This window comes from Pipistrellus hanaki (assembly GCF_964339955.1).
Source record: "Pipistrellus hanaki genome assembly, chromosome: 17".
NCBI classification, from domain to species: Eukaryota; Metazoa; Chordata; class Mammalia; order Chiroptera; family Vespertilionidae; genus Pipistrellus; species Pipistrellus hanaki.
The window spans coordinates 34,538,971-34,551,515 of record NC_140519.1 but is presented as its reverse complement, the minus strand read 5'-3'; the positions used below and the strand labels follow the sequence as shown (position 1 = coordinate 34,551,515).

Genomic DNA, 12,545 nt, shown 5'->3' with positions numbered 1-12,545 from the left:
TTGTGCTGACTGAAGCTCTAGAAATACACTCACAACACTGATGGCGAAGTCTTATTTTATTCATGATCTGTGACCTTTACCTAATTACCTCAGGTGCAAGATCTAACCAAAGACACTCAGTAGTTAATGAAATTGGAAATAATAAATAACTCAAGGAATTTTATTAAGGGGGTTCCTTAATAATATTACTTCACTCCAACAGCAAATTTTAATCTAGTTCTTTAATTGCCATTTGATGGTATATTAAGTTTTGATTCTTTATGGAAATACTTTATGATTTGGCACAGTGTGAGAAAGAATACTTTAAAAAGTTGTATCTCTTCTATGTAATAAATCCAGGTATCTATTGAACATTGCATGAGAATTCTTAATTTTGTTATGGCATTTGTTTTGCAGTAGAAATACTGTATTCTTTTGAACTTCCCATAAGGTCTAAAACTAACAGACTATTAGCAAAAAAAAAAAAATTGTGTTGTTGCTGTTAATCCTCACTTGAGGATTTTTTTTTTTTTCAGGGAGAGAGAGAACAAGAGAGAGAGAGACAGAGAGTTGAGAGAGACACATAGACTGGTTGCCTCCCTTATGAACTCCACCAAGGGTGGGGAGCAAACCCACAATCCAAGTGAGTGCCCTTTACTGGGAATCGAATCTGAGAGAGACCTTTTGGTACATGAGCTGATGCTCTAATCAGTGAGCACACTGGCCAGGGTGCAAATAACTTTGAAAACTTAAAATGGAAAAACTAAGCACATATATTAAATTTCTAAAGGTGGGAAAGGTATACTGTGTTCTGTGTATAACACGTAAGACAAATTGTAAATTTGCATCTGATATTACCATCCTGCAAAGAATACACACACATTATATATATATATATATATATATATATATATATATATATATATATATATATATATATATATGTTTTATTATTCAGGGCATCAGGCTAAAATAATTTAATCATCATGCTGGCTTTTAAAAAAGAAAGGAATGGCATTTTCTCTCCCTAGTATCTACACAATTTAGGGAAGCTGCATTGACTCCTGACCCTTGGTGTTATCATCAGAGACTTTACGGCAGTAGTGAGATTGTGATGAAGATAATGTTGGTTAAGGGCCTATCAGCATGCCTGAAACATAATTAGAAGCTCAATGATATAAGTTCTTTCCATAATGAAAAAAAATTGAATATATTGCAATTCCCTTTGTTAAGCAGTTTATTTACATATGTGTGTCTGTGTTTTTACGCACCTGCACATGTGCCCATGTGGTTTGGGGTTGGGTTCCTCTGGTGCTTTCAAGATTAACATTTAATTCAGGATGCAAGTCAGTTAAAATAGGTTTCTTAGTGTCATGCAGATAGATGTTTAGAGAATTTATATAAATACTAGAGGCCCGATACATGAAATTCATGCATGGGTAGGGTCCCTAGGTCTGGCTGGAGATCAGAGCCAATCGAGCCTTATGACTGCTGGCCAGGGCCTCCCTTCCCTGGTTGCCAGCCACCAGCTGCTGGTTGGGGCCTTTCCTCATTCTATGTGCATCCTGGTGGTCAATGCATGTCATAGCAAGCAATAGCACTCTTGGTGTCCTGGTCGAACTCCTATGGGAACACTTTGCATATTATCCTTTTACATATATAGATTTGCTGTATTTGTTTACTGACACAGTGACAGGATATGAATGTCTTCCTGGAGTGGATGAGGCCAATTTTTACCAAAGCATATCCTGAAATGAGGTTCTGGATGGCAAAGCAGCATTTTAAAAAGTTTCCAAAACAGAATGATGTCTTCTTCATTAAGAAGGTGGGGTGGGATAATTATCAGTAGTGATTGGGTTCCAGAAAAATGCACAAAAAGAGATACAGGCTAGATAGAGAACATTTTAGCCTATGGGATACTTAAAAGTACCCAGTACTTCTGGCCAAGTCATTAAAAATTAGCTATTACTGTCATCACAAGGGAAGTTTATATACTTGGAGATGGTGATTGGCCAAATCTTAGTAGATGAGTCATTTTAAAAGGGAGTAAAGTAAGACCAGACACTGTCTTGGGAAAATTTACATTCATAGCTCTGTAATAATCACTGATACAGACTAGCAAGTCTAAATCATAACTATAAAGAGATACTGATTATGAGTTGAAATCAGTTTTAGGTCTATTGAAAATAAAGCCAACAGCATATTGCATTGCTTTGATTTAAACTCTGTAAACAAAATACCACTAGCAGTTGAAAAAAAGATAAAGAACCTACAAATAAGAAGCAAGCAGCAAGGAAAGACAAATGAAGACAAGTTAAAATCTGTAAGCTATATACGTATAGTGATCAGAGAGGAGTCACACTGACTGACAGAATAGCAAGTGAGCTTTTGAGAAGGTTTCCATCTTTTAAGCCACAGTCAGTGAGAATGATTTATTCCCTGGACATGGCTCAGAACTTTACAAACAATGATACTTACTCAAGGAGGATTTTCTTAAAGTTTCAGAGACAAGCGAAACCTTATTTTAAATACTTGGTCTTACCTTGGCAATGCTTTTCAATATTAATTGTGTGTACATTTGTATTTCCACAGTTACTCAATTTGAATAATTCTCATTTCTAAGTCATCACTTAGGAGGCTCAAAGAATTGATAAGAGCTGGATTTATCTAACAACTAAATATACATTTCCTCCTAATTTGTAATTTTAACTATTCTGTGGTTTATTTTACATTACACTTAAAATGATGACTGTCTACTTGGTAAGATATAAAAATCATCTCAAAATTTTATAAGAATCGTGACATTTCCTTTTGTATTTGTTTTAGTATAGTGAGCATATTTGTCTGAAATCTCATTTTTACTTAATAAATAAAAATATTTTTTTCTATTTTTTCCTGTAGTCTCAGATATTCATGACATAGCACTGCACTTTGTTGAAATGCTAAATGCAAACACTTAAGCATTCACAGGCTGCAAAATTACCAAATACAGAGTGAGGCAAAGTAGGCTTACCAGTTGTGAGTATGCGAAACACAGAGTTTATTCTTATATTATTATTTATGAATTATTGTATTATTTTCCATATGAACAACTGTAAACCTAACTTTGTCCCACCCATATGTAAATACTTCGGTGGGAAGTTGAGAAATCACATTTGATAGAGTTATTATAAATAATGTAAATTGATGTCTAGATTTTATCTAAACTTCATAGCCCCCAAAATAAAGTGAACTTCTCACATTTAATGCAAAGGGCTGCACTCTCAGATTTCACCCTTTGGCTCTTTCACAGATCTGCTTCATTTTTTGTGATATTATTTTTGTGACACTAGAAGGAAAATGTGAGTCATTCTGTGGGTTAGATTATCTTGGGCCAGGATTTGTTAGAGTGCTGGAAAAGACTGTCTGCTCTGTCTTCACATACGAGTATCAGTCTTTTCCTCTCTTGGGTGGCTAACTGCACAGATTCACTTTATGGTCCATTTTCTTCTAACTCGTGAGTCAGCTTTGGCTAAAGGCTATTTCAGAAGCCAAACAGGTGTCATCAAAAGTCACTTTCGTGGCAGACAAATACGTGTCAGTGACAGTAATATCCTCATGCTCTGTGCTGAAGTGATCTGACTCCTTAATGACACTGTAATTTAGGGCCACACTGTAGCTAGCGGGTTTCTCCATTGGCTTCTGCTTACAGTTGCAGAGTTTCCTGAAGGCTGCTCGGAATTTCTGAGACATGAGGTTGTAAATCACTGGGTTGATGGCACTGTTGAGATAAATGCAAATTCTGCAAAAGAGTAAGAACCAATTTTCTTGGAAAGGGCTGGAGAGAAATGAGTTGACAACCACAAGGGTCCGGTAGGGCATCCATAAAAGCGCAAACAGAATTACAACCACGGCCAGCATCTTGGTGACCTGTGGAGAGAGACAGAGAGAGAAATGCCTGTAAATGCGAATGGAAACAAAGCAAAGCAAAAGAGTGAAAGCAATGCAACCCCCATCCCAACCTTTAGTCTTCAAGATGTAGTTTGAGACAAGGACTTAAGCGTCAGAAGTTTATCTGGGAGATAGTCCCAGGAAGCCAGATCAAGGGTATGGAGGAGAGTGTCATAGAAGAAGAAAAGCCCAAAGCAAGGGTGTGTGATAGAGAAGTTCCCATTGTGGGCAACTGGCAATCAAATAGTGCGCTCCAGGGCTAACTGTCCGGAGGAAGAGAGGACAGGCATTTATCCACTGGCTGCCCTCCCTGTTTTGTTGAGGGATATCTTTAGGGTCTTTAATAACCTTACACTCCAGGATTCTCCTGCCTGGAAACTCCTGGGGGCTTCAGAGAGAACCTTGAGGCAGAGAAGATGATAGACAGGGGACAGTGGGTCCCTGGATTAGGACATTCTCTCCAGGTAGGTCCCATCCTCTGTAGCTGTGGCTGAAACCAGTCACACTAAGAGGATGTGACCCAGGGTGCCAAATGCATGTCTTCAACAAACATGAGGAGGCTTGGGGTCTAATCCCATCTTTACTTACCTTATATGTGATCCCGAGAAATGTGCTTAAGCTTATACCTCATCTGTAAAAAGGAGCCAGCCCTGCTCCCCTATGTCAAACAAGGTAACATCGTAGCTTGAAAAGGAGAAAGTGTCCTCAGCAAGGAAGCCAATGGCTATAGAATGTCGACATGCCAGACACTATACTACCCTGTTTCCCCGAAAATAAGGCAGTGTCTTATATTAATTTTTTCTCCCAAAGTTGTGCTAGGTCTTATTTTCAGAGGATGTCTTATTTTCGGGGAAACACGGTAGGTGCCTGACATATGTGATCTCATTTAAAAAGCTTAAGACTCTCCCAAATAGGTATTGCATACTCCATTTTTCCAATTAGAAAACAGAGGTTCAGATGCTGGTTAGCACTGTGGTAAGAGTTGTAGAGCCTTAGAGCTGGGATTGGGATCCATGTCAGCAGGAATCCAAGGCTTTTGCCCTTCACATGCACAGCTTTCCTCCGGGGTAAAGGAAGAGGGAGGCCAGAGGAAACAAACTCTGGAACTTAGTGTGGTCCTAAGTCCAAGCAGTGCACAGGAGCTAGGATATGAGGGAAGATGAGGTTCAATATCCAGGATTGGCCAGGGACAAGATTATTGAAAGGCACAATTGAGCAAATTCTTCCCTCATTCATCTCTGTGTTCAGTGAAAGGCTGGGAATTGGCCAGGAATCAAAGTTAAATCATCTGGCTTTGATTGTTTAAGTGCTTTTAAGATCTTAATAAAGTCATTCATCTGTACTTCCATTTCTACACCAGGAACTAAGTCTGATTATATCGTTGCTTTTACTTCATACAGGTCTGGAGAAAAATAAAATAATGAATGCTAGAAGAGCTTTGAAAGTTTAAAGCGCTATGGAAATTTTACCCTTTTACTAATGACTGCATAAAGAGACCACAGTGTTTCAACTATAGGAAGGGTGTATTAAAGTTGTAGCAGTGGGGGAGATCATAACTGGCTGCTTTTCTTCAAGAGCGAGACTTTACACATTTAAAAACAAGGTTCTAGCTCTCTTTAGTTTCCCACAGGGTTTGAGAAATTTCAGCTTCCTGAACCCATACTTTCTAAATGTTCTGAATTTGGAAAATACCCAACAACATAGAGAAGGATCTGATTCTTCCTCCTTCTTCCCTCTTAACCTCTCAGCTGATTCACTGAAGCCTCTATTTTGTTCTGACAACGAGGGGAATCCTATTTTTATCGAGGACTTTTAAAAGTTCTTCCATGTAGAAATAAAGATCCCATCTAGACACCTACTCTTTCCTTGGCATCTACTATAAATTCAGCTCCAAACCTGGTACTTACTCCTGGTTGTAGGATCCATTTTCATCTCCTATGTGAGACTGTCTTCCCCCCCCCCCCCCCCCCCCGCATTCCTAGTCTTTCGATTGTGGGGCTCTATCTTACCATTGACTGCATCTCTTTCCCCCTACCTAGGAGTTCCCCATGAGTCCTGACTTGCTGGGTCTAGAGTAATTGCCTCCTTCTTGGCTCTCCAAATACCAACTCCAAATACCAACTCACCCATGGGTACGTATAATCTTTTTCTCTTTTTGAACCCCATCTCTCCTTGAATAACACCCACTACTTTCTTGCAATGGCACTTTGTGAGCTACCCTCCTGCTCATAAGTTACTGTGTTTCCTCTACTTCTACAGGCTGTTATATCATGTTCTGGAAGCTCCCTGCCCTCCTGTTCATCTCACTTATCGTTTCCTGAGCATCTCTTCCAACTCAGTGCAGGTAGAACAGTTACATTTCATATTTTGCTCCCTGGGGGTTGAGCCATTGTTCAGTGGGAAGGTATGGTTTTCACAATGTACCTCTTGAAGCCTGATTTTTCCCAAGCAGAGTTAAGATCATGAGTAAATAAGTGGTCATGGGAAATCAAAGGCTTAATTCAGTGATAAATATTCTGAGCTTTGGAAGGAGCTATAGTAGTTACTACCTTTCTTGTCATAAAATCACTCACATCCCTGCCTTTGTTTCCTGCCCAGCACTCCAGGTTTCTGACATCAGGCTACTGCTTCACACTTGCCAACATCCTTCTGCTCCTTGCCAAGGATTCTGTAGCCTACATTTGAGTCCTTCATGATGCCCCATCACAAAGATATGTGAACATTATCATATTTAATGCTTATAACTCTATGTGTAAGCTAGTATTACCTCTATTTTGTGTTAAGAAATTAGGTTTTAGGGAGTGTGAGCTGTCTAAAGCAGTGATTTTTAATCCTTTTCATGGCACACATAAACTAATTACTAAAATTCTGCAGCATACCAAAAATATACTTTTTGCCTATCTAACAAAAAATAGGTATACTTTTGATTCATTTACCAATGGACTGCTGTTGTTTTGTTGGCAGTTGCCATCTTTTTATTTGACAAGCTAAGGGGTAAAAAGTTAGTGACCCTGACTAGCTGTCAGGTATTGCATGTTTTAAGAATTTAACTGTATGGCACACCAGTTGAAAATTGCTAAAGACACATGGGTAGTAAGTGAGAGAGCAGTAATTCATTCTAAATCTTCTTAAGCCAAAGCCCATCCTCCTTCCTTTATGCTTCACTTTCTCTGTGAAAGCCGTTTGCAACCCAATGATGATATCTTTACTGTGTTAGCCCCATCATCGTCACCAAAACATTTAACTTCTTCTAAGTATAAATCCAACAAACTTATTGCTACTAAATTTCTGAACTTAAAGGTTGACTTTCATCTACCTTTATATTTTCCTCTACCGTTGTCAGATGAAACATGGAATCCACATTTATATCTACCTTTCTGTCTTCACTTAATGTCAGGGAGGGAGTAACTTTCATTGTGTCAAAGAAAAACAACCTGGCCGGGACTGGTTTGGCTCAGTGGATAGAGCGTCGGCCTGCGGACTGAAAGGTTCCGGGTTCGATTCCGGTCAAGGGCATGTACCTTGGTTGCAGACACGTCCCCAGTAGGGGGTGTGCATGAGGCAGCTGGTCAATGATTCTCTCTCATCGACGTTTCTAACTCTCTGTCCCTCTCAATTCCTCTCTGTGTAAAATCAATAAAAATATATTTAAAAAAAAAAAGAAAAAAAAGAAAAGAAAAACAACCTGTTTTGAGCTTAGAATCACTGCCATGAGCTTCCACAGCCCTCCATGAATTCTTAAACATCGCTCCCAAAACTTTTTATTGCAATGAACCGTATTTGTCCATTTCTTCAATAGACAATGAGTTCTTCAGGGCAGGAGGAAGGTTATTTATTTCTCCAGGGAGTTAGTGCCAGATGTGATATGACAGTCTTCAAAAAATGTTGAATAAATTGGGGCATTGAAAGAATTCTTTTAAAAAAATACAACCATGATCTTTTTGTGTATTTCAGTTCCCCAACATATTGTTAGAGAATTTTTACAAGTGCTTTACTTTTTAATATCAAAAATCCTTTTAAATGGAGATGGTTAATTAGTAAAATGAGTCCTTAATATATTTCAGTTTTTTATTTGAAATATATTTTTTTAAATTTATGGAGGTATGAAATGAAATAAATGTTAACGAGTTTCTAAGATTGACCCAGAGGAAAATGTCTCCAGTGGAATAACAGAGATTACATGTAATTCTACTCATAATTATTTTTATTTAATTTCAAAATCTTTGATTGAATATAACCATTTCCTAAAATGTTCACAAAGTTTTATTTTGTTTTTATTGATTTCAGAGAAAAGGAAGGAGGAGAGGTAGAAATATCAAGGATGAGAATCATCTATAGGCTGCCCTCTGCAAGCCCCCTACGAGGGGTTGAGCCCAAAACCTGGGCATGTGCCCTGATGAAAATCAAACTGTGACCTCTTGGTTCATGGGTCCATGCTCAACCACTGAGCCACTCCCACTGGGCCATACTGTGCTCTTTACCTGCACTGTCTATGGCCATTCTCACCACCTCCTCTGAGTTATTTGTACCATTAGTAGATCACAGTCACAGAAACCGAAGCTTAGTGAAGAGGTTACACGAAGAGGCTAGCTCAAGGTCACAGAGCCAGTAAATGGCGGGGTCAGGATTCGAATTATAAAACTCACCCTTTTATGAAATGGGATTGGAGGATGGCTGGTATTAAAAATGGCAATAAATATGAATACAAATATTAGCGTCCTACCTTCTATGGGCTCCTGCAAACAGATCACTCTTTTTTGAAATTCTAATTCCTATTTGAAATCCCCAATGGGAGATCACCAGGAAACACCAGCGGGACTACTTTTGTTAAGTGAGCACTGTCTTCAGGAATACATTGCTTTAGTAAATCAAAGATGTTCTTCTCATTAATCATCACCAGAGCACTTACTGCCCTCATCCCTGTGTGACACCATCCTTCTCTGCTGCAGCTAACAACTCCTTTCTAAGAGGAGTCAGTGGCCCCATGAGGTGGGATGGGAAGGCAAGCCACCTCTTCACTAAACCTCTTTCTGCTTCCTCCCAGGTGCACAGCTGGCTCACTTTTGCCAGCCCTCACTGCAGTTAGGCATGCTCATGTGACGAAACCCCTTCCAATGCATAATGAGTAAAAGTAACAGGTATCACCGGACACTTTCCTCCATCTCTCTAGCTCTCTGCTTCTTGGAGACCATGGAAGCCAGGTGAGATCAGAAGATCTCACACTTGCTGTTGGCATTGTTGACTGTGAGAAAGAAGATACCTACCACGAAGGGCACCTGGGGCTAACTCCACAAGTTTTCAGTGTGGCTATAGCTTGGATTTTAGCACCTCTTATTGTGAGAATAAGCACCCAGAAAGAAAATGTCCTGAAAATTGTCTTTCACCCTCAATTAATTTCACAGTGGTAGCAGAAGTTTTATTTCTGTTGTTATGCTTTATCCTAAATAAAGTAACAAAAATGCTAATTTGAAAATATCTTGGGCCATTATATCTAAGCATTGCCATTTTTGCCAAGGCAAAGCATGGGCTATGCAATTATATAAGACTTCCTTATAGAGATCTCTGCCTCAAGATGTCCTTGAGAAACAGCATGACATAATCATCCAGGGGAAATGATCTTACAGTATATTTTTGATTGGAAAGGAATTCACCCATTCATTCTCAGAGATTCATTTGCAGCCGTGCTGTGCACCTGTCCATATCCCGGCCCTTGTGGATTTGACGGTAATGCAGAGAGACATTGCCAGTGATTTCAGGAACCTTGTACTCTGACGGGCAGTTACAATACAATGTGATGAACGCTAAGATAGAGGAAATGTGGAGTTCTAGGACAGCACCTGATCTGAACTTGGGGTTGAGGATGGGTGGTGAGGGCCTTTCAGTTTCAGTGACATCTAAGCCAAAACCTGAAGGTAAGGAGAGACAGGAAGAGCGGTCCTACACGATATGGTGTGTGTGATGATCAAGAGACATGAGGTGGCAGGGCCTATCCTAGGGATGAGAAGTAATTCAGTCTAACAGCAGACCGTGTAATGAAGTGGAGCATCCTTTTGACTAGGAAGCATGTGGAAACCATTACAAAGCCATCCTTTTTATATGATGAGGCGATGCCACACTCTGTAGGGTATTTGGCTCTCCATTGCCAGGACAGAAGGAGGGGTGCATCTGCCAGAGCAGATAGAGCTGCAGGGCAGAGGTTTTTCTGAAAATGCCAGCTCCATGGAGCCAATTATCAGCCCAGAAGTAGAAAGGAAAATAGTACCCAGAGTGTATGTGTGTATTTCTCAAGGTGTTGATAAACCAAAGGAACAGATTCAGCTCTTAATCACCCTGATTGCTGAGAGTCATCTTAATTGCTGTATTCGCAGGGGTGGTGCAGTTTTCTGAAGTGCTGAAGAAATTACTAGAATTCTTTTTACTTCTCTATAGCCAACTAAAAACAGGGTGCCTTCTAGACCCAGGACCCTGGCTTCCTGACCTGCTATTATTTTATCTTTGAAAATTCACTATAACTGAAATATTGTTGAAGAAATGAAGTTATTCAAAGGTATAGGGGTATCACTTTTAGAAATAAAAGAAATACATCTTTCCAAAGGGGAACTGCTAATTTAAACACTGAATTTGTGTAAGTTTTAAAAGGAACAGGCAGACAAAAGTTATTTAATAGAAGGTAACGGGGCCCCATTCAACATTTGGCAGTCATGGAGAAGGTTCACTTAGAGACCACGAGTGGTCATGAGCCTCACTTTCTGAGAATCTCTGGGAGTCTGGTGAAACCATTATGGAAAACAGTATGGAGTTTCCTCAAAAAATTAAATATGGGTCTACCATTTGACCCATTGATCCCACTTCTAGGAATATATCCTAAGAAATCCGAAGCACCAATCAGTCTGTGCAGTACTTCTGAACATGTTCCCATCTAGAATGAGGAAAACCAGGTTTAAAGAGAGGGCATTCCAATCTATCAGTAGGAAGTAGCAGATGAAAGAGAAGAAGACCATTAAAATATGTGCCAGACACTGTGCTTGGCATGTTCCTCATAACAGTCCCACTTTACCTGCATTTTACAGAGAATAAGACCAATGCTGAGAAAAACCATATGCTAATGAATAAAAGTCAACCTCTACCTTACATGTACTAGGGTACCCATGTTTACTCCAAAGTCTCCTCTTTACTATAATACCTTGAATTTGGGGAAGAAACATATTTAATTCTGAAGTGAAAGGGTGGAATTGGTGAAGGCTTTATGTGAGCATGAAGTAGGAGAAGGAGAATTTTATTTCCAGCCAAGGGTTGTTGCCTCTAACAAAGATATTTCTATTCACACCGTGATTCGAAGTCCTCATGCAACACATTTTTGAATGCTTCTGATTTCAAGGTTCTTCTCAGGGTGGAAAAGAGCTGTGCACTAGGTAACATTTGCAACCAGAGCCAAGGATTAGATGCAGAACTTTCCACAACATTAGCAACGGTGCCCGTGCGGAGGTGCCAGTATTGATTGTGGCCTGGTAATTGTGCTCGCTGAATGGCTGCCCCCTCCAGCTACCTGCGTGTTTTCTTGTTCGCGGGAGGCAGATATTTGGGAACACACTGGGAAGGGAATAACTCAGCTGGCAGAATTGGAATTCAAAATTATAATAACACCTTAATTTAGAAAATAAAGTGTCATTCTGAATTCTTTTATGGGCCACGCTGGGACAAAGCTCCAGTTTGTCGGCTGTGGGTTGCATGTGCTTTTAGCCCCCACCCCCATTTTTTGTTTGTTTGTTTGTTTGTTTGTTTGTTTGTTTGTTTTGTTAATTCTCACTCGAGGATATTTTCCCACTGGTTTTTTAGAAAGAGTGGAAATGGAAGGAGGAGAAGGAGAGAGAGAGAAACTTCGATGTGGGATAGACACATTGATCAGTTGCCTCTGGCACACACCCTGACCCAGGCCAGGATCAGGCCTGCAACCGAGTACATACCCTTGACTGGGAATTGAACCCAGACCTTTGGTCCATGGGCCAACACTCTAACCACTGAGCAAAATGGCCAGGACTATTTAGCCTTTTATTTTTTTATGTTCTCTCTTCCAGGTAAATTATTGGCAAATGGCTCAGCATGTGGAGAGGTCTGCCCTAACACACCTGCTGTGGTTTTCTTACCTTTGCTCTCTAGCGCATGTTTACTTTTCCTGATCATTTTTCTCCTTGGAACCAGACCTTCGAAATTCTGAATGAAGCATCGTGGCCGGCTCTGAGCTAGAAGCCTAGATGCTACCTGTCATACTTCTATGGAGAAATTGATCCTTTCTGGGGGACATATTTCCCGATCTAATCTCCTCCCTGATCGTCTCTGGCCACACAGCCCGGTAAGGGTGACATTATGGACTGTGATCCAGGGAAGCAATCCCTCAGCTGCTCACGCAGCAGGGGATGGAAAATCAATGAGAATATTTTAAAATGTAAAACGTGAGTGATGGAGAGGGGAGGAAAGCTCTCAGGGCTGCCAAATTTTTAGTGGGCGTTGAGTTGTTTTGCTTCTAAAAGTCTTGGACAAAATTCCACAGGGCTGAGCCTGCCTTGGAGACAGCCAGCTCCTCCCGTGCCTGTGCATCTCCCGGGGAAGACTGCCTGGACCATGCTAGTGCCCCTGGA

General features: G+C 40.2%; 1 protein-coding gene across 1 annotated transcript in view; it reads right to left on the bottom strand.

Moving 5' to 3' along the window:
* Nucleotides 1-3,480: 3,480 nt before the first annotated feature.
* The window catches only part of TRHR (thyrotropin releasing hormone receptor), a gene marked incomplete at its 3' end in the record, with an annotated part of 29,330 nt that continues 20,265 nt past the window's right edge, over nt 3,481-12,545 (bottom strand). Inside the window, exon 2 of the mRNA XM_084864473.1 lies at nt 3,481-3,888. Coding sequence (XP_084720599.1) covers nt 3,481-3,888 — 408 coding nt within the window. The remainder of the gene's footprint in view (nt 3,889-12,545) is intronic.